We start from the raw sequence: 26,792 nt of genomic DNA, 5'->3' as shown, positions 1-26,792 counted from the left end.
CCAAATTGTCTCCTCTCTTAGACCCATTGTCCATAATGTTACCAATATCCACTTGGTCACTGTCTTGAAAAGGACAATATTTACCCTCCTCTTCAGTCTCTACCAAGCCAGTTTAGTCCACATTCTTGACAGATTTTAGCCATGTGATCTTCTTTATCATCACAGATATTACTTTATTTGTTTGAACAAATAAGTACCAATACATTTGGGCACTTTTATCCTGGATTTACATCCTCCATGTCACCAAACTAGGCCAACAGCGGGGCCTACAAATGCCAAAACAAAAGTTTTGCTTTCCATGTTAGAGCTTTTGTTTCAATATGACAAAAACAAAATAAAACTAGATTGAGTAGAGAAAAGTATGAGGGGTAACTATAGTTTTGCTCAAAGATTATTTTTGAAGCTCAGACACAGTCATCAGGATCTGGTCTATGTCCTTCTACAAATTCCATTTATTCCCTCTATATTGACTTTTTCCTGAGTTCATGAAGGGAACATAAATCTGCTGATATATGCTACAGAAGAAAAGAGAAAGTCTCTTCTCAGTTATCATAACTAATTCAGAGGTCTGCATGGCATTGGCCTGCACTGGATCGGATGCCAATATTGAAAGCATCACTATGTTGTCGTTGGAAGGAAATGAAGCAGAGTTGAAGGCAAATTTCTATATTTTACTAGAATTCAACTATTATTTATCAGAAGTAGATCATGACAGGACAACATCCATATTGTAACCATGAGAGTAGCCACTAGGAAAAAACTAAAAATAAAAAAAATAAAAACAGAGAATAGGAAAACAAAATTTTATATTAGAAAGATGTCTTTAACACAAAAGGAGCTTCTTAAGAAGAAAGAGGTGAATAAAAACTACAGAATACATAGCTAAAGCAAATAGCATATGCTAAATTTAAATACAATCATATCAATAGTTGCATTAAATGTCATTGTCTTAATACTCTAATTAAAAAGCAGAGATTGTTTCACTAAATAAAAAGTAAAATTCAATTATTGCTATCTAAGATATATTTTGGATTCAAAAATACTAATAGGGCACTTGTAAAAGTATAGAAAAATATATACCACACAAGCAATAATCATAAGATAGCTTAAGTGCCTAGATTATTATTATTAGATAAAAGGAAATTTAATACAATAAATCTTAAGAGAGAACGAGAGGGAAATTTCATAATGACAGAAAGTTCAGACATCAAGAACATATACCTGTTATAAATGTATACGCACCTAACAACAAAGCTTCAAAATACAAAGAGCAATATTAAAAGGAAAAATAATTAAGGTTAACTACATATAGATTTCAATAACTCACTCTCAATAATTGAGTGAACAGCTTGCATGAAAACTATCAAGGATATAGAAGACATAGACAATAGTATCTACCAATTTACAGAACAGACATCTATTGACATTTTCACACATAAATGCAGAATACACGGAATTTTCAAATTCATGAGGAAAAACTTTCTGGACATACAATATTTTAACCTACAAAACCACTGTCGATATATTTAGAAGATTGAAATAATGAAACATATGTTTCTGACTTCAGAGAAGAACTACATTTGAAGTCCACAGCAGAAGAAAAAGTAAGAAATCACTAAATATGTTTTAATTAAACAACACACTGTAAAATATCCCAAGGCTTAACAAATCTGTCACAAAGGAAATTTGAAAATAAGATGAACTGAGTGAAAATAAAAGACAAATAATCAGAAAGTATGTCATACGGCTAAAGCAATGAATTTATATCTTCGAACACTAGATCAGAAAAGATGGTCTCAAATCAGTGATCTATGTTTCCATTTTAAGAAAAGTACAAAAGGAGCAGCAAACTAAAGTCACCACACACGTGCACACTTGCACATACACACCCAATGAAAACATTAATGGTGAGAGCAGAAATAACAGATATAAAAGATTTAAAAATAGATGAAATCAATGACAGGAAAAGCTTGTTTCATGATAAACATTAACAAAATTGACCAAACATAATTAAACTGACAAAAAAGAAAGAAAAAAAGTAAAGCAACAAAATCAGGAATAAGAGAGGGGACATTACTGGGAGTCCTGTAGAAACTTAAGGGTTTGTAAGGGATTATTATGATTAACTTTACATCTAGAAGTCAGACAACTGAGACAGAATGGGCAAGTTCCTACAAAGACATACATTACCATAAACTGCAACAAGGACTGTAAAAAATCTAAATACACCTAATATCGTAAAAATAAAATTATTTTAAATATTTCCAAGAACCAAAGCCCAGAGTAAGAAGGTTTCACTGGTGAAATCTATTAAATATTTAAAGAATAAATAATACCAGTACTTCACGATTTCTTTTAAAAAAAACAGAGAAGGGGGTGCAGCTCAATTGCTTCTCTAAGGTATAAAAAGAAAAACCTGTTGGAATCTGAAGTGCATTTGTTTGTCTATGATTAAGCTGGGTCATGATGAGGTATCTCATAAGTACTTCACACTAGGTCACTGATAACAGGGGCCTACTCAATATCACTGGATACAATGGATCTTCTTTCCAAGGTCAAATTTTGCACGGTACTTGATAAATTAAATAAAAATGAGATTTTTCCCTTGTTATCCATGCTTTCAATTATTCCTATAACCTCTGAAATAGATGCAGGGAAGATGGGAGTGCAGGACCAAAGGAATCTTAATGTCACCAACACAAAGAACACAGCAATACAGAGAAGGAAACTGCTCTGCTTTTTCATCAAATCTCAGACTCTGGGACTTCTTCCCAAGTCTTACCTGCAGCATCTCCAGTGCTGACCCCTGCAAGCGATGCTCCAGATCTGAGATGACAGAGCTCACCAACTGCCTCTGCTCCACCAGCTCATTCTCAGCCTCTGCCAGGTTGTGTAGAACGTCTCCTGTCTCATTCTTCAGCTTTAGTAGCTCCTTCTGCTCCTCATCGTCCAGGATACCTCTCAGTTGTTTAAACCCTGCCTGGATACGTTGTGTCTCACTTTCTATTTGATTCTTCAGGAATGAGAAAGAGAGAGGAACTCAGGCTCTCATGCAGATATTAGAAGCCAGACAAAGAAGACTACTGTTTGGGAAGTTCTCACAGGGCAATGAGATAGAAGCAAGGGAGAAATTCTTGGGCATGCTGATTTTTCCAATTATTTTCTCTTCATCACATTCAAAATAATGCCCTCATGTCTGTAATATTGAGGCCAACCCTGAGCCAAAAAAAGGATAGCTGTGTGTGGCTCAGCTTTCACACAGCTTTCCAGAGCAATGCAGCCTCCCTGCATTACTCCTGACTCTCACCCCACATTGTTCCAAAAGTTGAACACTCAGGACACAACCATGAGCCACTGCAAAATGCCTTCGCGTAGAGGAGACAAAGTCTCAAAAATATGACGGGAAAGGAACATAGCATTCAGTAACCATCCTCATCGGACAGTCCATCTATGGGAATACGTCCTCCAAATATCTATGTTCATATGTGACATGCTCACTTTCCAGCCCCACCCCATTAGGGAAAGGATAAAGAAGACGACTATTCAAATGACTTTTGGACATATCAAATATCAGGAAACAAAGAGGAAGGGGAGCTCTTTGTACCTAACACCCAAGGTCTTGCTCAGATTTCAGTCTAACACCCTCAGGAAGTGACCCTTCCTACCTTCCAGGAAGCTGTCTCCTCTCTCACATTAGCTTCCAACATCTCAACTTCCTGCTGCTCCTTCCTCATCCTCTCTAGAGCAGCCTGGAGCTTCTCCTTGGAGAGAGGAATCAAGGCAAAGTCAACCTCTGGGTTTTCTTGCATCGGAATAGAGGATAAGTTGGGAAGAAATGAGGCTGATCTCCAAGACAGACTAGAGTTTAAAGAAACTGAGAGAACAAAATAAGAATCTATGACTTGGAAGAAAACCTGAGGTGATGAATGTGTCCTTTAATACTCAGGTTATAGAAGTCAGCATCTCTTCCCCAAGAGAAGATTGATTCTCTTTGTTCTAGAAGAATAAAGGTGATCCTGAGGAAAGAACATACATTTCAATCCATGCAGCTCCCAGTTAACCCTGTTCCAAGAGATAACAAGAGCTTTTCTTGGGCACCAAATCGCCATCTACTAGCACAAGGTACCAAAATATCTATTTCTGGCTAAAAGTCTGTACCATAGGCTTATCCTTTTATAATTGGATGGAATGCATAGAAATGTCCTTTAGGCCTTGGAATGCAAGTATAGGAAGTGATCTCAAGCCTCAGAGTTGTTTTCAAGATCACTGAAGTTGAATGCACTGTGTATATTTCCCATGAATTACCATTCTACCTTGTCTTTTTCCATGATGGTCTCTTACCTGGTACTCCTGCACAACCTCCTCTACGAGGAATGTTTGGTGGTCACGGTGTTCCTGAGAGCGCTCACAAAGCCGGCAAATGACCTTCCCATCCTCCTTACAGAAGAGCAGGAGTTTCTCTTCATGACGTACACAAAGATCTCTTTTCTGCTCCTCTTCTGGCCTCAACTTGACCTCCCTGAGCCTCTCCACTATGTTGGCCATGGGCCGATTAGGCTTCAGGTTCCCAGGCTTGTAAGGGATTTGGCACACAGGGCACCTTCTCTCTGCTCCTTGGTCAATCCTGGAGTCTTTGTTTGCAGTGATGCAGGCTTGACAGAAGTTGTGGCCACAGTCTAGGCTCAGGGGTTTTGTCAGGAGCTCCAGGCAGATGGGGCAGGTCACCTCCTCCTTTATGCCCACCAAGATTCCTGAAGCCATCACAGCTGTTCCTCTGTCCTACCTGTCCTAACTTCTGAGACTCCTCCTATGCACAGATCCCTGTATGATTGGGAAGGTAAAGGGGGGCAGACTAAGAAAGGAAGTAGTAAAATTATACCAATTGTGTAGAAATGAAGGACAAGCCAAGACATATATCAAAGGACAAAAAAGGGAAAGTGGTGAAACAGGGGAAGAAGATTGATGATCTGGTAAAAGGAATTTTTCATAATAATCTCAAACACTTAACTTCCAGTTCATGACCCCTGTAAAACCCGTCCTTATTTGTGCAATGACTGATATTTCCCTTTTCTTTCATGGAAGGAAGCATGACCCGAGGTGTTTTCTACTGAGACCCACGTGTGACCCACTGTCTACCCTACTTTTCTTTCCTATGCCAAAAGCACATCCTCAGTGTTAAAAGCACTGAACCACTTATGCCTCTGGGCTTTTACACTTGCTCTTCTCTCAGCAAGGCATGCTGCCCTGATTTCAGTATGACATCCTCTTATACTTCAGTGATCTCCCTCCCTACATGTTCTCTGATCAGAAGGATCTGCTCTAACTTATTTACAGTGTAACCATTGTTCTCACTTGCTGTTTGTTTGCAATGATTTCTCTTTACTGTGACATAACATCTGACAATCTGTGTTCATAGACGGTAAGAGCAAACCCTTTATCAGATGTGTAAATAGAGATAATAAGTGATTTACAAACCTTGTTTATCATCCATAAACATAGTTGAGATGAAACAATGTATTTAGGGTCCTTTAAAGGCCTTTCCCCTCCTAACCTACAGAATTACTCAAAACAAACCGAAGAAACTTCATCTATCCAATTAATATCGAGAGCAATGGGGTGTGGAAGTGAAGCGATCCACATCCATTGACAAGTTCTGGGGAGTTTTGTTTTTGTAAATGGTGGGATGCCACCTTAGCCTGGAAACATGCCAAGGTCATTGATAAGAGACTAAGGATGTGTTTTATGTGGATGGTACAGAGGAAGGTGGTATGGATATACTCATAGGGTCTCACACATCTTATACCTGGAGAAAGGGAAGCACAGATGAAGTGAATATGAATCTTGAGAAAGATGTTTCAAAATACTTGGAAAGATAATTCAACAATTATCATTGATGATGAATTATGCTACCAACTTGACCATTATCTAGAAACACAACAGCCTAAACAGAAAATTTAAACCTCTAGGCACTTGACATTCACAAGGAAAGTAACAGTTAATTAAATATTCACTATCATGTGTCGAAAGAAAAGATGTGTAAACCACTGCTAGAGAGATGTCCATGTTGTTGGCAAATCAACATAATGTGGAGAAATGGAGGGTTATCCAAGAATTCAGACGTGAAATCATAAGAAGATGAAGGAAATATGGGAGAAGAAAGGACAAAATGTATTAGGTGGAAGAGATGACGTGTTCATGGAAGACACATCATCTTGTATGAGTTTCCAAATGCCAGTGTGGCTGGTGTACAGAAAACTGCTGGGCCTTTCGCATCATGTGAGCCTGTAGTGACCATAAAATATGACACTTCCCAAATTACGTAACTTTGAGGGACTGTTTTCCAAGAGAAAGTAGAAATTATCAATGTTTTCCCATCAGAGAAGAGTGGGGACATATTTAGCTCTGCACTTGAGCTGTGAAATGTTGGATGGATCCAGAGTGGAATTGGGAAGATCAGTTAGGATGCATGCACAGTTGCTCAGGGGAGAGATGGTGATAGCTTGAGGGACAAGGTGATGAAAGTAATGGAGAGCAGCAGGCGAGAGTGAGAGACAAGATGACGTAGAAGGATGGGACGGGGAGTTATACTGGATAAGTGGGAACAAAGAGTGAGCAGCAGAGCTGAGCTCTTTCTTCCTGTAAAGATGATATTGGCTTACTCTTCTCCTATTAAGTTTTTGCTCTTTGATTTTTTTTCTGGGGAAAACTACTGGTTACTGGGTTACAAGAAAGTGGAAGTTCAGCTGCCTGAATAGTAAAAATGGCCTTATGTATAAAGTATATTTGAAGTGGAAAGCGTTTAAATTGACATTAAAATTCCAGTTGGGAAGCACGGACCTCATTTTTCACAAGAGGAATGTCACACTTATAATCACAATGTGTCTTATTTAGGCCCCTGGAAGCTATGATAATGGGCTTTCCGAAGGTAATGAGTTCTCTGTAGCACTAGGCTTATCTAAAATATGGTAGTTTTCTACACATTCACCTAGTCTGGCTTCTTAAAAACTTGAGATGACCAGGATAAGGTATTTCCTGTGCCACTGTAACATTCATCGCTGAGAGTCAACGGATGCAGGCACGCTGCATGCTGTGTCTCTTGTCCTATATCCCCCAGCTAAGCTAATTGATACTGGCAGTTTATGTCTTATTAGGTCACATGGATGGAAATGGCCATCCAGATTGCAAACTGCTGCTGGTGGTCAGTCAGAGGGGGGATCACAGAGTGGAGGCACAGTGATGTTTACATTCTGACCTGGACTCAACTATGGCTCTGTGGCCACAGTCTATGATGAGGAATTCTGTCAGGAGCTTCAGACAAATGAGGCCAAGAAGCAATAAACAAAGAAAAGGCACATCTCAGTAGGTATTAATGTCTTGACAGTTGCCCAAGTTAGGTGGTAAAAGAAAGATCTCCATGAGACAAGTAAGTTTTCCCTTTCTTCTGCACAAGGGAGACAAAAGTAAAGACTGCATGGAAATAAACTTAGACCTACTGAAAGTGTCTATCTGTGGCATGGTCATCATCCATGAAGGGTAATTGATAAAGACTGAGGCTGAATATGAACCAGAAGTGTAATACAGTTAATGGTAGATATTGAAAATAACCAAAAGGCCATTTCCAGTTAGCCCTTGGCTGCAAACACTATGACCCAGATCAGGCACTGATGAATAGCAAGATCTTAGATAGTCGTTATACCAGGTAGATATTACATGATAATGTCTACCCCTGTTTATGACTCATGCTGTGTTATGACTCATCCAAACATGGGGGTGGGGCCTCCACCATTTTTCATTCCATTCAAGATCCAAGCTATACTGAGAGGTGTCAAGAACCTATAGAGGAGGGAAGAGCAGAGCATGCTTTCTGCCATAGGGATATGGAATTTATTTTCACAGCAGGGACACAAGGAGCTAATGTCAAAACATCTGCTACAGAATGCACCCTGAAGGGCAATGTTCAGAGGAGCTAGAGTCCTCTCACGTGGAGGATGACACAACCTCTCCCTAAGCAGTGTCCCATCTGAGGGAGATAGATATGGGAACATGAGCAGTGTCTGACTAAGAGAACTCCCAGGTAGGTCGGCTGACATAGGAGTCAAGTGATGGCACCTCACACATTCTTCTGTCATCAGAGCTCATGAGAACACAAACTCAAAATATCCCATAAGTGAAAGCTAAATACAAGAAAAAAAGATATTAAAAGTCAATTACTACGTAAAATTCCAAACAATAAGGACACAGACAGAATTTTTTTCTTGTGTGAGTGCAGTAAAACTGTTTCTCTAAGTATGGTGAAGCCACAAATTACTGATGTGAAATGGAAAGAGTCGGTTTTCCCAATAGAATGGAAAACTGAAGTTTTGCTATGTTTATTTTCCCAGGTAGTCATCTAAGAGCATTCAATATGAACTCCTTGTAAGTCTAGCTAATTAAAGACAGAAAAAGAAAAGTAGCAAATCAATTCTAAATCCCTGTGATAACAGGCATGATAGAGGTGTACGATGTGAGTTCAGAAGACAGGTGTCTAACATGGACTTATGGCTGAGGTGGGACAAGGATATGTAGCAGAGGAGATAATCTCCTAGTTGATTTTGACAAAGTAAGATTGGGTCACGTGAACAGAAGTCAGGTTGAGAAAAGATATTTGATTGATGTCTTCCACATACCTGAATAAGGTGGGTGCAGCTTTACTGTCCATAGGAGGGCAGAGCAACCACAGAGACTCTCTTGCTCTAACTTCTTTCCCTCATGGGTCTCAGGATCTTGCTATCATACTGCTTCTTCTGAAATCTTATGTGTGTATGTGTGTGTGTGTGTGTGTGTGAGGAAAATTGTCCCTGAATTAACATCTGTTGTTAATGTTCCGCTTTTTGCTTGAAGAAGATTGTCACTGAGTTAAGATCGGTGCCAATCATCGTCTATTTTATGTAGGATGCCACCACGGCGTGGCTTGATGAGTGCTGCTAGGTCTCCTCCCAGGATCTGAATCTCAAACCTGGGCTATGGAAGCACAGTGCATAAACTTAACCACCACTCCACCAGGCCAGCCCCTTCTGACATCTTTTTGTATCATTAACACTAATCAAGTAACTCATTTGGTATGTTAAATTGAGAAAATGTACCATTTTTAGAAAGTTTTCCTACATGCTGCTCTTTCTCCTGATCTCTCAGCTGAGCGCTGTTTCTGGGTGGCAGACATGGCCGAAGGAGAAAGATGATAAGAGTAGCAATTTCTAAGGACCCGCAGCAATTCCCTGTGTCTGGACAAGTGAACAGGGAAAGGCTACAGAGCTTGCCAATAGTCACCCCATCCAGGCTCCTAAGCACAGAGAGGACAAGTGATGAGAATTGATCTACAGAGTCATACAGAAATACTGGATTGTTACACTGATAGGCATTAAACTATTAGGATTCAAAGATCCCTCTGCCTTTGCTTCTGTTTTGGGGGAAAAAAGACTAGCTACCTCTGAAAAATCCAGGAGTCTGGCTGTTGTCAGCAAGCAACAATTCAATCTTAAAGAACTAGTAGGAAATGAGCATAAATTCAGCCTGAAGAAATAACAGTCTCTTCTTGAAACAAATAAAGCCTTTCACTTCTCTAAACTTCCCTTCTTTTAAAACCACTCTTCCCCAAACAGCACTTCAGTCAGCAAGCACTCTCAGCAGGAAGCCTGCATGCAGGGCCTGTATCCACCTTCAGAACAGCTTCCTGAGGACAAATCTAACTCACCCTTTCACGTAAAATCTTTTCTGCAGAAGTTGCCCAACCTCTGCCCTCCAAAACTACTCAGCTCACCTCCAGACACCAATGGAGAAGCCGTGATTTCTTGGAGAAGAGTGAAGGTGAAGACAGGCCAGGGAGAGAAGGTCAGGATTCACTCACCAAACCAGTGGCCTGAATTACACAAGGAAGAGCAAAATGAGCCAAGTGAAAATGAAAGTTAAATTCTTAGGGTAGGGTAGAAAAGCAGAAGGGAAACAATGGACCAATGGCAGCTCTCCATGTCAGGCCTCCGGGAAATGACAAGGCTTTTTTGCCAGGACCAGATGGGCTAGAAACTACATGCTTATTCCTGTCTTAGTTCTAGTCCTGGAAGCTGTTTCATGGCTCTTCAACATACTTCCTTCTTTGGAGCACTAGGCTCACCTAGGACTTCAAATTTCACACACGTCCACCTCATCTGGGTTCCTCACAAATGAGCTGTCTCAAGGCTGGAATAAAGTACCTCCTTCACTCAGCGAGGACCCGCGCCGAAGGTCCACTTGAGGCAGCCACACCAGCACCGTCCTGGATTGCAGCTGCAGCCCAGGTAAATGCATCTGGCCAGTCTGTGTCCTGTTATATTACGAGACAGGGAAAAACTGTCAAAATCTGAAATTATCTTAAGTGGTCAGTCAGAGGGCTCTGGCAGTAGAAGCACAGTACTGATGACTTTCAGAACCTGGGTTCAATAAGGCCAAAATGAGACTTTTCAAAAATAGACTGGGAAGATGAGACTGTCTGAACTGTCATATGTTTGACACTGCCATTTAATACTATTCAACATGGAACCCTGTATCTGAGCGCAATAAAAGTAAGGCTGGAAAATAACCATGAAGGCTAATTTTCAGTGTCAACTTGACTGGCCACAAGGTGCCCAGATTAAACATGATTTCTGGGTATGTCTGTGAATGCGTTCTTTCCAGATGAGAATAGCATTAAATCTGTGGACTCAGTAAACTAGATTGTCCTCTCCATTGTGGATGTCCATCATCCAATTTGTTGTGGTCTATATAGAACAAAAAGGTAGAGGAGGAAAGAATTTGCCCCTTTTGCTTCGTGCGTGCCTGTTGGACCTGGGACATGGTTCTTCCCCTGCCCTTCAACCAGGACTTGCAGCGTTGGTTACCCTGGTTCTCACACTGTCAGACAGGGTCTGATTGCACCACCAGCCTCCCTGGGTCTCCGACTTGCAGACAGCGGATCCTGGAAGTTCTTAGCCTCCAGAATGATGTCAGCCAATATATTATATATATGTATACATAATTAATATATTTTTATATATTGTATCTATATTAAAATATGTGTAAATATTATATTTATAAATAGTTATACATTTTATAAACATGGATAAATATTTATAATTGTACATTATAAATATAACTATTTATATATTATAAACGTTATACAAATAAATGTAAATATGATATTTATCACATAAATATTGCATTTATAAATATATAAAATATATATGTAAAATATTGGTTCTGTTTCTCTGGAGAACAAAGTCTAATATAGGAAAGAGAGAATTCTGAAACTGTGTTAATGGCACACATGAACTGTGATAACGACACAGATGAGCTGCGCTGTTTCAAAAGCCGTGTGCTTAGAAAAGACTTGGAGGGCTTAAGGGTACAAGGAGGATGTTGTAGACATGATAATGCCTGAAGTCAATTTTAATGCATAAAATCACACCACATAAATGGATGTCAGCTTCAAAAAAGAAAGAACTTTGACTCGGATGTACCATCTGAGTAAGTGTATAAGCGGTGCAGTCTGCCTTTCACAGCAAGAGAGACACACCTATTTTAACCCCTTTTTCTCATGGGTCTCAGGATCTTGGCATCATGCTACTTCTTCTGATATCTTTTCACATTAGTAACACTAATCAAACCTCTCTTTTTTTTTCACTAAAAGTTGTAAAGATGCCTCTTATGGAAATTCTTCCTACCTGTTGCTCTTGCTCCTGATCTCTCCCCTGAGTTCGGTTTCTGGGTGCCAATATGGCCCAAGGAGAAGGGGGAGCAAAGTTAGTGGTTTTGAGGAGCTTAGTGGATTCCTGAGTTTGTACTTGGAAATCTGCTAGGACTAGTAAACACAGAAGAAGCTGCAGAGCAGGGCAGCTGTCACACCATTCAGGCTCCGAACCCAGAGAGGACAGGGAACTAGGATTATTTTGAAGGCATGCAGAAATCTTACAGTATTACACTCATAGAACTTGACTTACTAAGGTTCAAAGAACCATCTGACTTTCCCCTATTTCTTCCTCACAGGATCTTTGTCATCCCCGGGCTGGGCCAGTTATAGCACTCTTCTCTGCTGCTCTCTGTGCAGAACTGGTCCAGCTGCCTGGGCTGTGGCCCGTGGAGACACCATAGGCTCTCTCTCTCTTGAGAATCCTTTGCTAAGATTTCTCAGGAAGTTCTTGCTGGAATTAGGACTACTGCTAGAGATGAGGTATCAGTGACGATACCGTGACTTAAGAAATGAAAACGCGCAAGTGGAAGGCAATCGAGAGAACTGCAGTGGGGAGCCTGGTGTTCTCACTAACACCATCATTAGTGATCTCCACCCCACCCCTCATTTCACCCCCAACTGTAAGTGTCATGAAGTCAGGTAGGGACTTTCCCTCTTTTGTTGCTTAATGCTTCAGATCTATTAGAAGTTGTTACATATAAGCAGTGACAAAGAGGTAGATATACACACTTAAAGCTGTAAACATCATTTTAACTGAATTGAACATCTGGATGACAAATCATGCTTGTATTCTACCATTCTTGATATGAAAATAATTGCAGTGGTACATAATGCAATTCTCCTATTCTTTTGTTATTATCAACGGATATATGATTCTCCTTTGACAAATTTTAACCAATAGTTTTTCTATTTCCTCTTTTGTTCCTAAACTTGACTCAGATTGGTGTTCGATCTGTCTCAAGTACCACATTTTAACCACATTAACTCTTCTTTTGTTTTACAGTGTTCTCTACCAAGAAAACATTAATCATCCATGGGCTGAGGGGAGATATTTCATTAGATTCCTTTCTAACCAAGAGCTGTAATGACTGGAGCAGAAACAGAGCCCTAAGCAGGATCTTTTTCCCTCGTAACTCAGAACATGATAACCTGGAATGCCTACCACATAGCAACATGATGAGCTCTGGTGAACACTTGTGTGTGTTGAGAGGGGCTTGGTGAATTCAGGTTTCCCACTGGCCCACGTTGTCAGGTATCTTCACGGGACATGATATGGCTCAGCTGCAAACCTAATGTTTTTTAGGAAATTCCCAACATATCAACCAAAGATATGGGATCAGCTCAGAGATTCAAAGGGAGGTGAGAAAAAGGGTGAATATTGAGGAAGGATTGGTAAGAGAGGAAGTATTGCACAGAGAAGAGGTCTTTGGAGAAGGGAGCTCATTTCTTAAGAACATTGCAATCAATACTGCTAATACCGTGCTTGTCACACAACATAGCTACCCTCTGAGGTCTACATTCACCTCCAGTTTCAATCATATAGCATACCTAAAAAGACATCTATCTTAATATCTCTGCATTAACTACCATACTTCATGCCATCATTGCTGAATATGCAAAAGAAGCAAGACTGATGTTCTGTTTCCGCTAAAGGATGTATTCATTCTAACAAACCAGGACCCTAAACCAGAGATCAGCATTATAAACCATGGACAAATGCAAAAGAAAAGAAAGAGAAGAAGAAGAAAAGGAAAGGAAACTAAACGTAAAGGCACTAGAAAGTGACAAAAGTGGTCAGAAACTACAGTGTAATAGACACTTGGAAGAAGGGAACAGTATTAGAGGAGTTTTCTGGTTTTATGGCTTGTCATCTTAAGGCAGACCTCAATTGGCAGTGGATTGCACAGTTCAAGATCAGTTAGCAACATACAGACTTGATGGCTTGAAGAACATGAAGAATGATTTGGGACTGCCATCAGCTGGAAAGTGGTGGAGAATATCAAAGAGATACAGAGGAAAAGACTCCAAAATGTCCATGTAAACTATAACCAAATCCCTGAAACACATCTGTGAGAGAGATGCCAAGCAGGGCTAACAGGACTGAACAGAGATTTCAGCTGCTGCAAAATGCAGGGGAGAATGAAGAATTTGAGTTTAACCAAGTTAAGCACCTGAAAAAAAAATATCCATCTGGCAGATAAACAGAAGCCAGAGTCTCTAAGTCTCATTCACAATTCCCCTGGGGTATTTTAGATCCAATCTAAACCACTCAACTTACAAAGATACTGGCCAACGTGGCTTCTCCTCAAGACAAAGGCAGTTAATGGAGACCAAGTAAAAACAATCTAATGTTGTATTTCATAGACAAGGACTTCACAGCCACTATTATATCTGGGGAGACTGATGTAAAAGAAAATATGCTTACAATAAGGAGCAAATAAGAAATGCCAAAAGACAAACAGAAACTGTTGGGTTTTGTTAATTGAAATACTAAAACTGAAAACTGCAACAACTCTAAAAACAAATCCAAGTTTGGCTTAGAGGAACTTCAGGATCACAAGAGAAAGCATAAGTGAACTTAGAAGCAAATTAATAAAAATGATCCAATATGAAAATAATAATCAGAGCCCCAATTCTCTGCAAAAATATCAAGGTTATAATATAGGCTTAAACTACAGGACAACTATTAAAGTACAACAATACTAAAACTATAAAAGTAGCTGAATTAGATGAGAAACAAAGGGTTAAAAATCACTTTCCTTTAAATATGTGCAGAAAAGCATCACACAAAATCCAATACTCAGTCATGATAATAATAAATTAGGAACATTAACCTGATGAAAGGAAATAAGAAAAGCCTACAGTTTACATCATACTTAATGGGTAAATATTGACGACATTTTCTCTATGATTGGAAAAACACCAATCCTCACCATTCCCATTCGTTCTTGAGCTATATATCCTTGCCCAAAAAATTCGGCAAGAAAATCAAATTAAAACATAAATATTAGAAAAGAGGTAATGAAATAGTCTCTGTAGGTGACACAATAGTTACAAAGAAAATCCGAATCAATCCAGCATAACCTACTGAAAATTGTTAGTAAATTCAGTCAGGTCATAGGGCACAAATTCTATATTAAAAATCAATTATATTTTATAGTCTAGCAGTGGTTAATTGGAAAGTTAAATTGAAACATCCGTTTACATTAATGTCCCCATATAAACTACTGTGGAGATAAAGAATCCTTCATTTTCCACCCCTCGGTGACTAGATGAGTCACCTGGTCTGAGAGGATTCATAGCGATGGGAGGCACGGTGAAGTTGCAACGGGTATGAGATCAAAACAGACCTGAGATTGGAGGCTATGGAGAGATGAGGAATCAGAATCAATAGTCCCCATCATCATCATCCTTGAGCCAAGTGGTCAATCACTGGAATCCCATATCACTGAGCACAGATCACACGTCTCTATTTCAGTAAGGAGCTCAGGTCATGAGGATTTAGAAACGTCTGGTGCACAGCTACTGAGGGCTGTGGATAGCACTGCCTGCTCATTGCCCATAAGTGAACCTGCAAGATGAAGCCTGCTTATTCCCTGAGATTCTCATGAACCTCCCTAAAATTCTCATTGTGTAAAGTCATCTCTCAAATTGATGACACAGTACAATCCTAAGGTCCCAGAAATACAACGTGGAGTGATTGCACTCAGAAAACTTGTTCATGAGAGAACCCACACTGATGCCCAATGCACTGTTGATTTTGAGTCCAGAATTACTTCTCAGGACATTTCCTGAGGAGAAGCTGATGAGGATTTTTAGGCTGGTTAATTTTAATTCTGCACATGAGAAGCAGGCTCCGAGGAGTGGAATTTACTCGCCTTTTGATGAGAGACAGTTGCATTTTTGAAGGAAATCTCCATGCCTCCCTCTCTGTGCCAGGAGGAAGTGGGGATGGCCTTATCTCTGGAAACTCTTAATGGGGAAGGCAAGAACTTAAGTTGTTTACTGTCTGGGAACCTCATGTAACTGACTCCCCCCCCCCCCCACCAAATCCTCTTTTGTCTTTAGCTGAAGATAATATTTAAGCGTGACTTCTGCCATTTACTCAATCCGGTTTGATTCTTATCTAAAAGTTGTGGCACCACCCAATGACCGGACCCTACCGGCACTGGTACCATTTTAACATTTTTTGTCTTGTAAAGAGATAACTCACACACCTATGCCTTAAATTTAGCCTTACTCTCCACTCATGTTTGCAGCAGAAGTGGCAGCAGCAGTGGCTCCTCCTGCCCGTGGGTCCTGTCCCCACGGGTCCTGTTCCCATGCCGGCGGCAGCACCTCTGACTGCCCATGGGTCCTGTCCCCATGCTATTCCACACTATTTTCTAAATAAAAGAGCACTACTGCCAGATCTTGAGAGTCCAAGAAATCTTTCTTTTGACTCCTCGGCTCACCTAAACTTCTCATTGTATAAAGTCATCTCTCAAATCATGACCCAGTACAATCCTAAGGTCCCAGAAGTACAACGTGGAGTGATAGCGCTCAGAGAACTTGTTCATGACAGAAGCCACACTGATGCCCAATGCACTGTGGATTTTGAGCCCAGAATTCCTTCTCAGGACACTTCCTGAGGAGAAGCTACTTACAGGCTTCAGACTTTTGTGAGGAAACAGCTTCATTTTGGGGCAGGAGACACTGTCAAAAAAAGGATATTTCAAACTTTTCCTTTGTTTTTGATAACTCAGGTACTTTTCTCTTTAACTAGTTTCACATCTTGAACTGGTTTTCTTAATGAGCTATTAAGTCATTGTAGCCATAGTGACAGGAAAACAGAAGTCAAAGGGAATATGGGTAAGAATCAATTTCCCCCAGTTCCCATGGATGAGAGTTTGAGGGATATGCGTGTGTGAAGAGAGACAGGATGCATCTAACCTGGAATGGTGAACTAAAGAACTTCTGGTGAACAGGGACCAAGGCAGGCACTGTTTGGCCAAGTAGCCTGTTATTTCTATTTCTCTCAGCTCATAAGTAGTTTGAGAAGAGTTGGAAAAGAAAATGCTAAAAGACACTAGGACACCACCAAGTGCTGCAGGACCCCTCAGTGCTGCAGCATCCGCCCTGCTGTCTCCCTGCAGGAGGAGAACAGGCTTTACTTCATTCCTGAGGACTGCTGTAGCCTTTCAGCTCACTGGAAAGAGTGAGGCTGGTCAGGAAAGGGAAACCCTGACCTTGACCATTGCTGATGGAACCCATGACCCAAGTACTGACCCTTTCTCCATCACTGCAGTCACAGTGGAACCAGCAACCTGAAGAGTGGAGATTGACCTGGGCAAACAGAGAAAAGCTTTTCCACTGAGAGGGAATTACTGTGGAAACAGAAAGGAAGGTCAAATCAACTTGTACCTAGTATATTGATTTAGATTTAAGATGCTGTTTCAGTAATTAAAATTTTTAAAAATCTAAGTGTCTTTGAGTAAGCTAAAACTTTGCTGCATAATGAAGAAATATTTATGATGTGCACAATAAAGCATTGTTGACTACAGTCATGCGCTGCACAATGATGTTTCAGTCATCGATGAACCGTATTCATGACATGGTCCCGTAAGATTGGTGCCATATAGTCTAGCTGTGTAGTACTCTATGCCATCTAGGTTTATGTATGTACATTCTATGATATTCACACACGCATTTCTTAGAATGTATCCCCATCCACAGGAATGCATGACTGCATAGGTAGAATGCTGTGCAGTAGGCCTATAAAAAGTATTTATCTTGTATAACTGGAACTTTATATCTTGAATAACAATGCCATAAAAACTCAAGGCATTAGACGTCATGTTAACTGTCCATACAGAAATTTAAAAAATACTGAATGATAGCTGACTAGTAAATATCAAAGTCCAAAAGAATGTTTAGAGAAAAAAATTAGAATTGTGTACTCAAATAAATACCTGCTACTTTAAATAAAGATATTTGAAGATTTTAAGAAAGAAATATTTTTCGTGCAAAAGGTGAAATAAAAAAATGATCTATGGGGACTGGCCCGGTGGCATAGCAGTTACGTTGGCACGTTCCGATTTGGCGGCCCAGGGTCTGCCGGTTTAGATCCCAGGTACACACATGGCACCACTTGTCAAGACATGCTGTGGCATCCCACATATAAAGTAGAGGAAGATGGGCACAGGTGTTAGCTCCAGGCCAGTCTTCCTCAGCAAAAAGAGGATGGGCAGCAGATGTTATCTCAGGGTTGATTTTCCTCAAAAAAAAAAAAAAAAGATTTATGATTTTTTAATAGTTATTCTATTTCAAAGCAAAAGAAAGGTACTAATATTTAAGTAGATTAATATTCATTCTTATTAATTATTTCAAAGAAGAGAGAAAATCAATCAGCAACAATCTGGATCAGTGCTTATGTGCTAGGAAGTGAGGAAGCTATGACAAACATTCTATTATCTAGTTCCCACAATGTCCCTATCAAGTAGCTCAACATCTCTATTTCTGATGGTGAATGGAACCAGTTAAGTTTACTTTAATAAGGGCCATTAAATAGCAACATCATTAGATAATGAAATCCTGATTTCAAAGTCCAAGCTATGAACTGTCCACAGTGTTCCCCCTCTACATCATGTCACCTGTTACAGCACCCTGGTCATGAAGTAGCTCAACTTGGTTTTAGCCGTTACCAGAACCTGTCCCTGCTTCATTAGTGCCTACGTGGATTGAGCATGTCAACCTCTATTTCCTGGCACCCAAGATTTCCCCATGATGCTCCCAGCTGCCTCTGCAGATTTGCATCCTCTGGGTTCTCCTTCCTTCCCTACATCCTAGGGAATGTGGCTCCTACCTATTCTTAAGGGGTACACTACAGAGAGGACACCTGTGCTAGAGAAACCAAGTTCTAGTTATAATCTTGCCTCCTCACTCATTAGCTGTGGGACATAGGGGGATATCTCATAATTTTATATATTCTTTTAATCACCTGATAGGAATTCCTTCTTCATATGATATTTTGGAAGATAAACTGTGATAATGATCCCTATACATATATATTTATACACATACTTATACATATACCTGTGTGTGTGTACCTATGAGTGTGTATGTATATGCCACTCCCAGGCCAAGTACTGTCTTTTTCCTTCCCCTGGGACAAGTTATTACCCTTCTACATCTTAATGTGGGCTCTGGGCAGCAGATTGCTCTAGTTTATAATACATAATTCTCCAAGAAAATTTCTACCTTTGCTAAAGTGGGTAAGTTTAGCAGACAGGATTTTATACTCCTCCACATGTCCCACTAAAATGTCCATATCTGCAGCATTACCACCATGGCTTTGAGACAAAGGCTAGCAAAGGTACACGTGGATACTTTATGAACATCAATAACATATTCAGCAGTGGAAGCCATCACAGGAGAGGTTTGTAAGGGCCCAAAGACACTCACCTATTGTCAGGCTTGGCCAATGGTCTGAGTGGTGACAAAAATTCCCTCTTGGACCAAAGTCTAGTCAAGCTCCTCTGAATTCTCTTCTCAACTGGGCCCTGACATATACTCTTCTGGTGTTTGTCTCTGCATTGTCTGGTTGTCGCAAAAATCCTGCTGACTGAATTTGATGAGTCATTGCCTCAGCCTCCTTGAAGATGTTTAGCTGCTCTGACCACCCTCAATATCTGATCACCCTGGCCCGCCTTCAGCAAACATTCTGTTAGGTCAGCTTAGCAAAGAATTGCTCTACCTCTTAGCCATTTTCCATCCAGAGACCTCTGACCCTGCTCCTTGGTTATAAATCCCCACTTTTCATTATTGTAGTCAGAGTTCAGCCTGATCTCTCTCCCCTGTTACCAAAGTCCATTGAAGTAGCCCCTGGAAAAAAGAGTTCCTTACCTCCTGTCTTCAACAAGTATACTGAATGGCTTTTTCTTTAATAGTAGCGGTGTCTTCAGAATCCAAACCAGAGAGGATTTTCTGCTTTCCCTTCATGTTGATGACAAGAATTCAGGGATCACAGTCACCCCTGCACCAATACTTACAATGCCCAAGAAGTACAATTTTCTATTTCCCCATTAAACTCTAACCTTGGCAAAGAGCTTCTGGTCCCTCCTGGAGAAAGAAGGACATCCTGTTAACTTCTAGTCTTGTGTATTTCTGAAAGCTGAGATGTCTGGTTTAAAGTGGCAGGCCATCTTACAGAGAGGTACAAGGGAACAGTTCCTGGAACAGCTGCAGGGGCCGCTCCTCAGAATTTGGACACAAGTTTTCTAGGACGGAGAGAGTGATTGGAGAGCCTGGTGGAACGGTGGCTCAGGCAGACACTGTTTCCCAGCCAGGACTTAATTTGGCACCGTAGGATGGTTTCATCTCAGCTCAGCCTTCCCCCAGGCTCTCCTGACTGTTATCATGGCAGCAGGTGCTGTCAGGGCAAAAAGTCTCCTCTTAAACGGGGTGCTAAATCAGAGTTTAATAACATGCATACACCGGAGAAACCCAAGAAAATTAAGTCACTAAAATAGAAGAAACCACAATCTTAAATACCATCTTCAGCTAAAGACAAAGGAGGATGTTGGGGTGAATGGTTTGGAACTTCTGAGAGGAGAAGGGCAATTCACATAAAGGTGGAAAAGCAAACGTTCAGTGAACAAATGTTTGCCATGTCATCACAGACAAGGGGACATGGAGAAGACTCTGATCTCTAGCTCTGCCAAGTGCCCTCACTATACTCGGCCCATATTCTTTATAGATATTTCTGGGAATACCTGTGTTCGTCTTACAGGCCACTTCTCGAAATTCCACTGGGTAGTTCTGGGGTGGTAAAGAAAACCTTTGTGAGTCTTTCGTTTCTTTAAAATAATCAATCTCCCAAAGAAGCATATTTTGGGGTGGCAAACTCTGTTCCTTTTCAAGGACAACCCAGTGAGAACCTAAAAGAGAGAACCCCCACTAAGCTGTGCCCACACTCCTGTCCAGAGAAACTAGGACACAATAAATGTGAGTCCTTTTAGCTTAAAATGTGAGCCTTTTGCTAAACTTGTGGTATCTGGTTACACAGTAATAGAAAATGAATACAATGTTTATCTAGTATGTTGAGTTAGTTTAAAGAGGATATTTTTACTACAGAAGATGATGAGAACAAAGTTATTTTTACAATAAAGTAATATTTATACTTTGAGAGAAAAATTTTTAAAGACTGTGATTCTTTATTCTAATTATCCTCTTTCTTGAAATCAAGCAAAACTAATTATTTTAAAGTGAAAAAATGTGCTTTCTTAAAATGATTTATTTCAAGTCCGAAAAAAAGTCAAGAAAATATGAATAGACATCACTCTGGATCAGTGCCTATGTGCTGCAAAATAGCAGAAGTTATTACAAATATTTTGTTATTTAATTCCCACAACATCCCTATCAGGTAAGTTTTATTATTTTTATTTATTTTGCAAGTGAGAAATTGAATTCCATAGAAATTAGTTAATTTTGATAATGGCTGTATCGTCATACAAAATTAGGTCTGTTTTCATATTCCTGCCTTTTAACCATCCAATTACAATATTCATGCCCTACACTAAATGGAGGGGATATTTTCTTCATGTCATCTGCAATGGCATGCTGGTCCTGAAGTATCTCAGTATACTATTATCCATTTTCACGTCTACTCCTGTCCCATTTATGGCTCCATGGATGGAGCACATCAAATTATATTTCATGGTACCTAAGATTTTCCCTAATATGCACCAGGCTTCTCCTGCAGGTCAGCATTTCCTGGCTCTCTCTTCTGCCCCACATCTTTGGGAGTCAGGCTGCTGCCTTCTCTGTGATTTGGTGCAGAGGAGACATCGCAGATTCTGCAGTAGCACACCTGATCCTAATCCTCCCTCTCCCATTCATTACCTTTGGGGCCATAGGGAAAAAGTTTAACAGGTTTTAAATTCTTTTAAACTCATGATACAACTATCTCCTGTGGATGATGTTTGTAAAGACTAACTGGGATAATGTTAATGCATAAGTGTGTATATTTAAACAAGTGATTACATGTATATATAAATATATGTACATATGTGTATATGTGTGTGTGTATGTATAAAGAGAGAAAGAGATGTAGATATATACAGATTAACACATTGATCTCAATTCACACACTTTTCTTTTGATGCAGTATGACCAAGATACTCATCTTTCTCTAAAGTCCTGCAAATCCTTTTTTTTCAGTCAGTTAATATTTAATTGCAATAGTGTTTTTATGATCGAACAGTCAACAATGCACAAAGAACAAAACGTTCAGGGAATGTTTACACACAGTGAAAAAATACTTTAAATATGCAGTGGAGGAGGAGGGGTGAATTTACAGTTAACACAGCTAAAGGAAAGATCCTTGTTATAAATTGCACAGAGCATGTAAAAATGTTTCCCTGAATGCACAGAGTAAGACTTTAATTAAGACCTACCAGCAACTGTGCACCTTATCCCACTGCCATCGGCAGGAGTCAGTTGACCACAGAGGACTTTGTAAAGGAAAAGAGAGAACAATGTTGGCCCATCTCTCACTGGAGATGCCAGCCCCTTGCTAGCCCATTTCCAAGCCCAGGGTATGCCCAGAGCTACTTCTCGGCAGGCCACCTCCCAGCCAGAGGCCTCCACTGCTTCTGAGAATCTCCAGTGGATCCCAATAGCTAGAAGAGTTTTAACCCCAATGATTTAGACATTAATTAATACTGAATTTATTTATTCCAGGATAAAGCTAGCCTTCATTGTGTCAATAAATTGAAATTTTTTCAAAGAGAAGGGAAAAAAGCTTAGTATGTCTAGATAAACTATCTTCTGATTGGTTGAAACACAAGTAAGGTTTCTTCTTTAAAGCACTTCAGAGAAAGAGGGTAATAAGTAACCTTTACTCTGCTGTGTAAACACTGTACAGTAACTCACCATCAGTCCTTGGTGGAACCCAATTAAGTTACTGAACAGAGTGACTCTGTGAAGTTGGCCTTGAAAACACCTCAACCTCAGCTCAGCATTTAGGTGGCAGAAGGAGGCCATTAACTTCGCACAACATCCTCTTCCGTTGATGTCTGCACTCTCTCTCTCGATTCTAGAGTGCCAGTAAAATTAACCCAGTTGGGATGTTTTCTCTGAAAACTATAGGCACTATGGGGGAAAAACCTTCTTAAGACAGCGGGGACGCTTTTCAACAGCTGGCTTCAAACCTCTGCTCTCCTGTTGTTGAAGTGCGCTCGTTCTTATTTCTAAAATTAAGCTGTTTGTTGCAACCAGAGAGTGGCTTTTCTTTTAACACTAATGACACTGAAGGAGAAGAAAAGAATCCTTGAATGCACTCTTTAAAAAAATTCTCATGCCATCCATGCTCAAGAGTTTAGTGAGATGTTTGTTTTTTCCTGAACAAAGTCTGGTGGACTCAAAACTGACTTTGTTAAGTGAATTGGTGATGGTAGTGGGGAAAGCTCTCAGATCAAATGATTTGTTTACAAAAGCACAGATTTCAGGGTTGTATAAAAATCCAAATAATTTCAAGATAATCTTTACTTTTGATATAAAAATAAGGATGCTAACTCCTTTATCTCAGTTTATCGCAATAATTTTTTAAAAAGCCACAGATTCTGTCTCAACAATTGCTTTTCATTGCTAGCAGAAAATGAAAGAGAGGACACGGTTTGGCAATGCTTGTGCTCTTCTCATATGACACAATTAAACGCATAGATGAAAGGAATCACTTTAGAGTTAAAAGAAAGTGGTTGCTCTCTCAGAAAGCATCAGAGAATCCTCTGGTGACCACAAAGGAGATAATGCAGAGATAACTGTCTAGGCAATGGCAGACTAGAGACAGAGAAGTAGTCATGAGTGTTTACAAAGGAAAAAGCAGGAGGAAGGGAACCTCTTTTGATTTATACCATACATACTATTAGGTAACTGTTTTTAAATATTTTAACCTAAGAAACATTTGTACCTATGTTCTGTGAAACCTGACAGCCACAACTCAGGCTAAAATTCCTTTGTTCTGTACCTGTGCTTTCCCCAGTTCTTTCCCCTAGTTGGTACACATTTTAGGAGAGTTGGGAGCATGCAAAACCAAGAAAAATGTATCCTGGCTCTTCAATTGCACTGTCAACAAGAGTGTCTAGAAACAGGCTCCGCATTCTTTCAGCTTTACTTGGACAACTCTTTTACATTCTGCACATAAAACACATTGGATACAGGACCACCGGCTTCTACCTCTCCAGACCACTTCTCAGCTGTTCACAGCTTCAAGCAATAGGTTTATTGTGCGCCTAGAGGCTTGGAAGTGTGGGCACCACTGTTTGGGGTCAGGGGCCTCCTAACTTGGTGGAAGAATGTATGCTATGCAGTGGCAGCAGCGACCCTCCTGGGTATACCAGGCATTTAGATCAGTGCCTTGTCTTTGGCCCAGAGGTGACACACATTGTCACAATATTCAGTGATAAAAGTCCTTGCTGCATGAGGAAGTCAGTTTTGAAGCTCTCTTGTTGTAGCAAGACCTTTCAGTCAGTGTGGATGCAGCATTTCTGAAGAAAAATTATTTTCACTTATCATTAGAATCAGTTCCAACTCTTGGAAATCTTGAAGTTGAGCAACATCTTTGTCTTTTCTTACCAGAGCACTGGATACCTTTCTGATCTCCACTTATCCGGATTAACACTCAGGGCACAGTAAGTCATTCTGAGCAATTTGTGGTAGGTAAGCTCCTGAAGGGCCAGTTCAATTTTAACAAAATCATTTTCTCAAAGAGATGGGTTCTGAACCCTCATCTTAAGTACTAGCTCTTGCATATTAAATGGAAATGCTCCAGTGAGTAAAAATGGAGGGAATGCTGGCAGCAGTCGTGTAAACATCCCATTTTGCAGCTCCAGCAACACTGGCAGGTTGGACAGGACAGAAGAGAACAGTGAGCGACTGTGACTCCCTGGTGACTAACGAACAGTCTCCGGTTTTGTGCTTTCTGGTGTTCTGAGTATGGCAGAGGGGGCAGACACCTCCTAGTTCTGAACCAGTGTCAAGAGGTGTGGTCCCACAAAAAGGTTCCCAGCAGGGGAGGGTCCCTATGAAGGAGCAACGGAGGTGAGCCATCCACAAGAAGTGATGCAGGAGGTGAAGATGAGCCCCCATTCTGCAGTTGGGCTGAATCCTCTACTGTGGGATTGTAGATAAAATGGAAGTCTGTCTTGGCCAAACAATTAGGAACAAAAGGTAGGTCTGTCTCCTTCTTAAACTGGGGGTAGTTTTCTTCATCATAATCATTTTCTACTCCCATAATCTTCCTAATTTCTCTCCTTGATGTTAATTGGACTGGCATTTCTCCTTTTGTGGTAAGAATTTCTCTGTCAGATGCTCATTTTAACAAGTTAGAGACCACCTGGTCATGACTGTGTTTACATATCCGGTGTACACAGGTCCAGTTGGTGACCTCATTTGGGGAGCTCACATTGACCCCACTCTCTACCAGTTTCTGTACTTCTTGAATGTCCTGCAGGCTGATGCTGTGCACCAGTCCCCTGCTGTTCCTGGCCCACAGGTCAAGCATCCTCCAGTCCTGCAAATCTTCATTCAAATTTTGTACAGTATTGTAGCCTGCTCTAAGTTACAAGGCATACTTCTCTAGCAACAGTTTGTGTCTTTGTTCTCCTAGGTAGTCCTATTCTTCATCCTAAGTTTGAAAGTGATTTTTTTAAAAAAGAGATGAAAAGTGCCTAAGGTACTAAATACAGTGGTATACCCAAGTGTTTCACTACAGGGAAAAGGACTGAACACGAAAAGGCTGTCTCTCATAAGGACAGGTGGGCAGAAACCCGACCCTCTTCACAGGACACATCATGAAAACTCAAACTGTCTGCAGGGGCATTTCAGAGCTGAAAAATGAGACTTCAGTAGAACCAATTCTCATTTTGTTGAAGCAAAACCAAACCAAAATAAAACTGTTCCTAGGGACATTGGCATAGCTTATCTTTTTTCAGTAAAAATAATAAATATTTATTCTTACACGTAAGACTCTTAGCAAAGTGCTTTACATTTAATAAAACATAGACTCTCAAAGTGATCCTAGGAATTGGATACAATTTTTATTTTATTTTGTTTTGTTTTCTAAAGATTGGCACCTGAGCTAACAACCGTTGCTAATCTTTCTTTCATTGTTTTCTTCTTTTTCTCCCCCAAATCCTCCCAGTACATAGTTGTATATATATATATTCTTTTAGTTGTAGGTCCTTCTAGTTGTGGCATGTGGGATGCCACCTCACCGTGGCCTGATGAGAGGTGCCGTGTCCACGCCCAGGATCCGAACCAGTGAAACACTGGGCCATCGAAGCAGAGCACACGAACTTACCCACTCGGCCATGGGGCCAGCCCCTGGATACAATCTTTAAAATCAATTTTTATTTTAAGAAAATGAGGCCAAGAGATGGTAAGTAACTTCTTCAAGTTTACACAGCTTATAAGTGAAGAGACAAGATTTGACCTCAGAAATTCTGAGCACCAAGAATCTACTTTTGGTAAATATTTAATTTATGCACTTCTCACTTTAGCGCTGTGATAGACATGGGGTGCCATTGGTAAAGCAACACACTCTGAAGGATTCACTATGTAGGGACAGATTCTTATGCATGCTCCTAGATAACACAGATAGGGTTGACAAGTTTTGCTTTGTTAATTCTGTTCAGCAGCAGAGGGAATGAGGAAGAAAGGAGATGTGAGAGGAGTTACAGCAATACTGTTCTTTCTGTCAGAGGGATTAGATGTGTTTCCCTTGCAATACAAAAAAATAAGCATTCTCTCCTAACAAAAACAAGATATTAGGAAGAAAAAGTTCAAGCTTTCACTGTGTTAGGGAAGTGTATAGACTGTCATGGCTTGAATTATGTTCCCCCAAAATCATATGTTGCAGTTCTAATCACTAATACTTCAGAGTGTGACCTTATTTGGAGATAGGGTATTTACAGAGATAATTATGTTAAAATGATTAAGGTGAGCCCTACTGTAATGTGACTGGGTCCTCATCAAAAGGGAAAATTTAGGCAGAAAGCCATGCATAGTGAGAAGA

The 26,792-nt window shown here is 40.2% G+C and overlaps 1 protein-coding gene, 1 long non-coding RNA gene and 1 pseudogene across 18 annotated transcripts in view; 1 reads left to right on the top strand and 2 right to left on the bottom strand.

Moving 5' to 3' along the window:
* LOC100054490 (tripartite motif-containing protein 5) overlaps nt 1-26,792 on the bottom strand; it is a 59,834-nt gene that overhangs the window by 26,464 nt on the left and 6,578 nt on the right. For 5 of the 17 annotated variants that reach the window (XM_070273334.1, XM_070273330.1, XM_070273331.1 and 2 more), the window contains exons 1-4: nt 9,797-9,929; nt 4,342-4,821; nt 3,666-3,761; nt 2,783-3,013 (exon numbers count right to left, since the gene is read on the bottom strand). In XM_070273334.1, coding sequence (XP_070129435.1) covers nt 2,783-3,013; nt 3,666-3,761; nt 4,342-4,761 — 747 coding nt within the window. In that variant the 5' untranslated portion in view covers nt 4,762-4,821; nt 9,797-9,929. Of the gene's footprint in view, nt 1-2,782; nt 3,014-3,665; nt 3,875-3,914; nt 4,017-4,341; nt 4,822-9,730; nt 9,941-10,226; nt 10,337-26,792 lie in introns of those variants that run through there. The other 12 variants (XM_070273329.1, XM_070273335.1, XM_070273327.1 and 9 more) reach the window with 11 other exon arrangements.
* Nucleotides 10,016-16,148, top strand: LOC138925042 (uncharacterized). Its single transcript, XR_011440692.1, has 2 exons — nt 10,016-10,310; nt 12,741-16,148. It is a non-coding gene; the product is annotated as an uncharacterized lncRNA (long non-coding RNA).
* LOC138925040 (ankyrin repeat domain-containing protein 40 pseudogene) lies at nt 24,050-25,417 on the bottom strand (annotated as a pseudogene).

Source organism: Equus caballus, chromosome 7 (assembly GCF_041296265.1).
Source record: "Equus caballus isolate H_3958 breed thoroughbred chromosome 7, TB-T2T, whole genome shotgun sequence".
NCBI lineage: Eukaryota > Metazoa > Chordata > Mammalia > Perissodactyla > Equidae > Equus > Equus caballus.
This window is presented reverse-complemented; position numbering and strand designations above follow the sequence as displayed.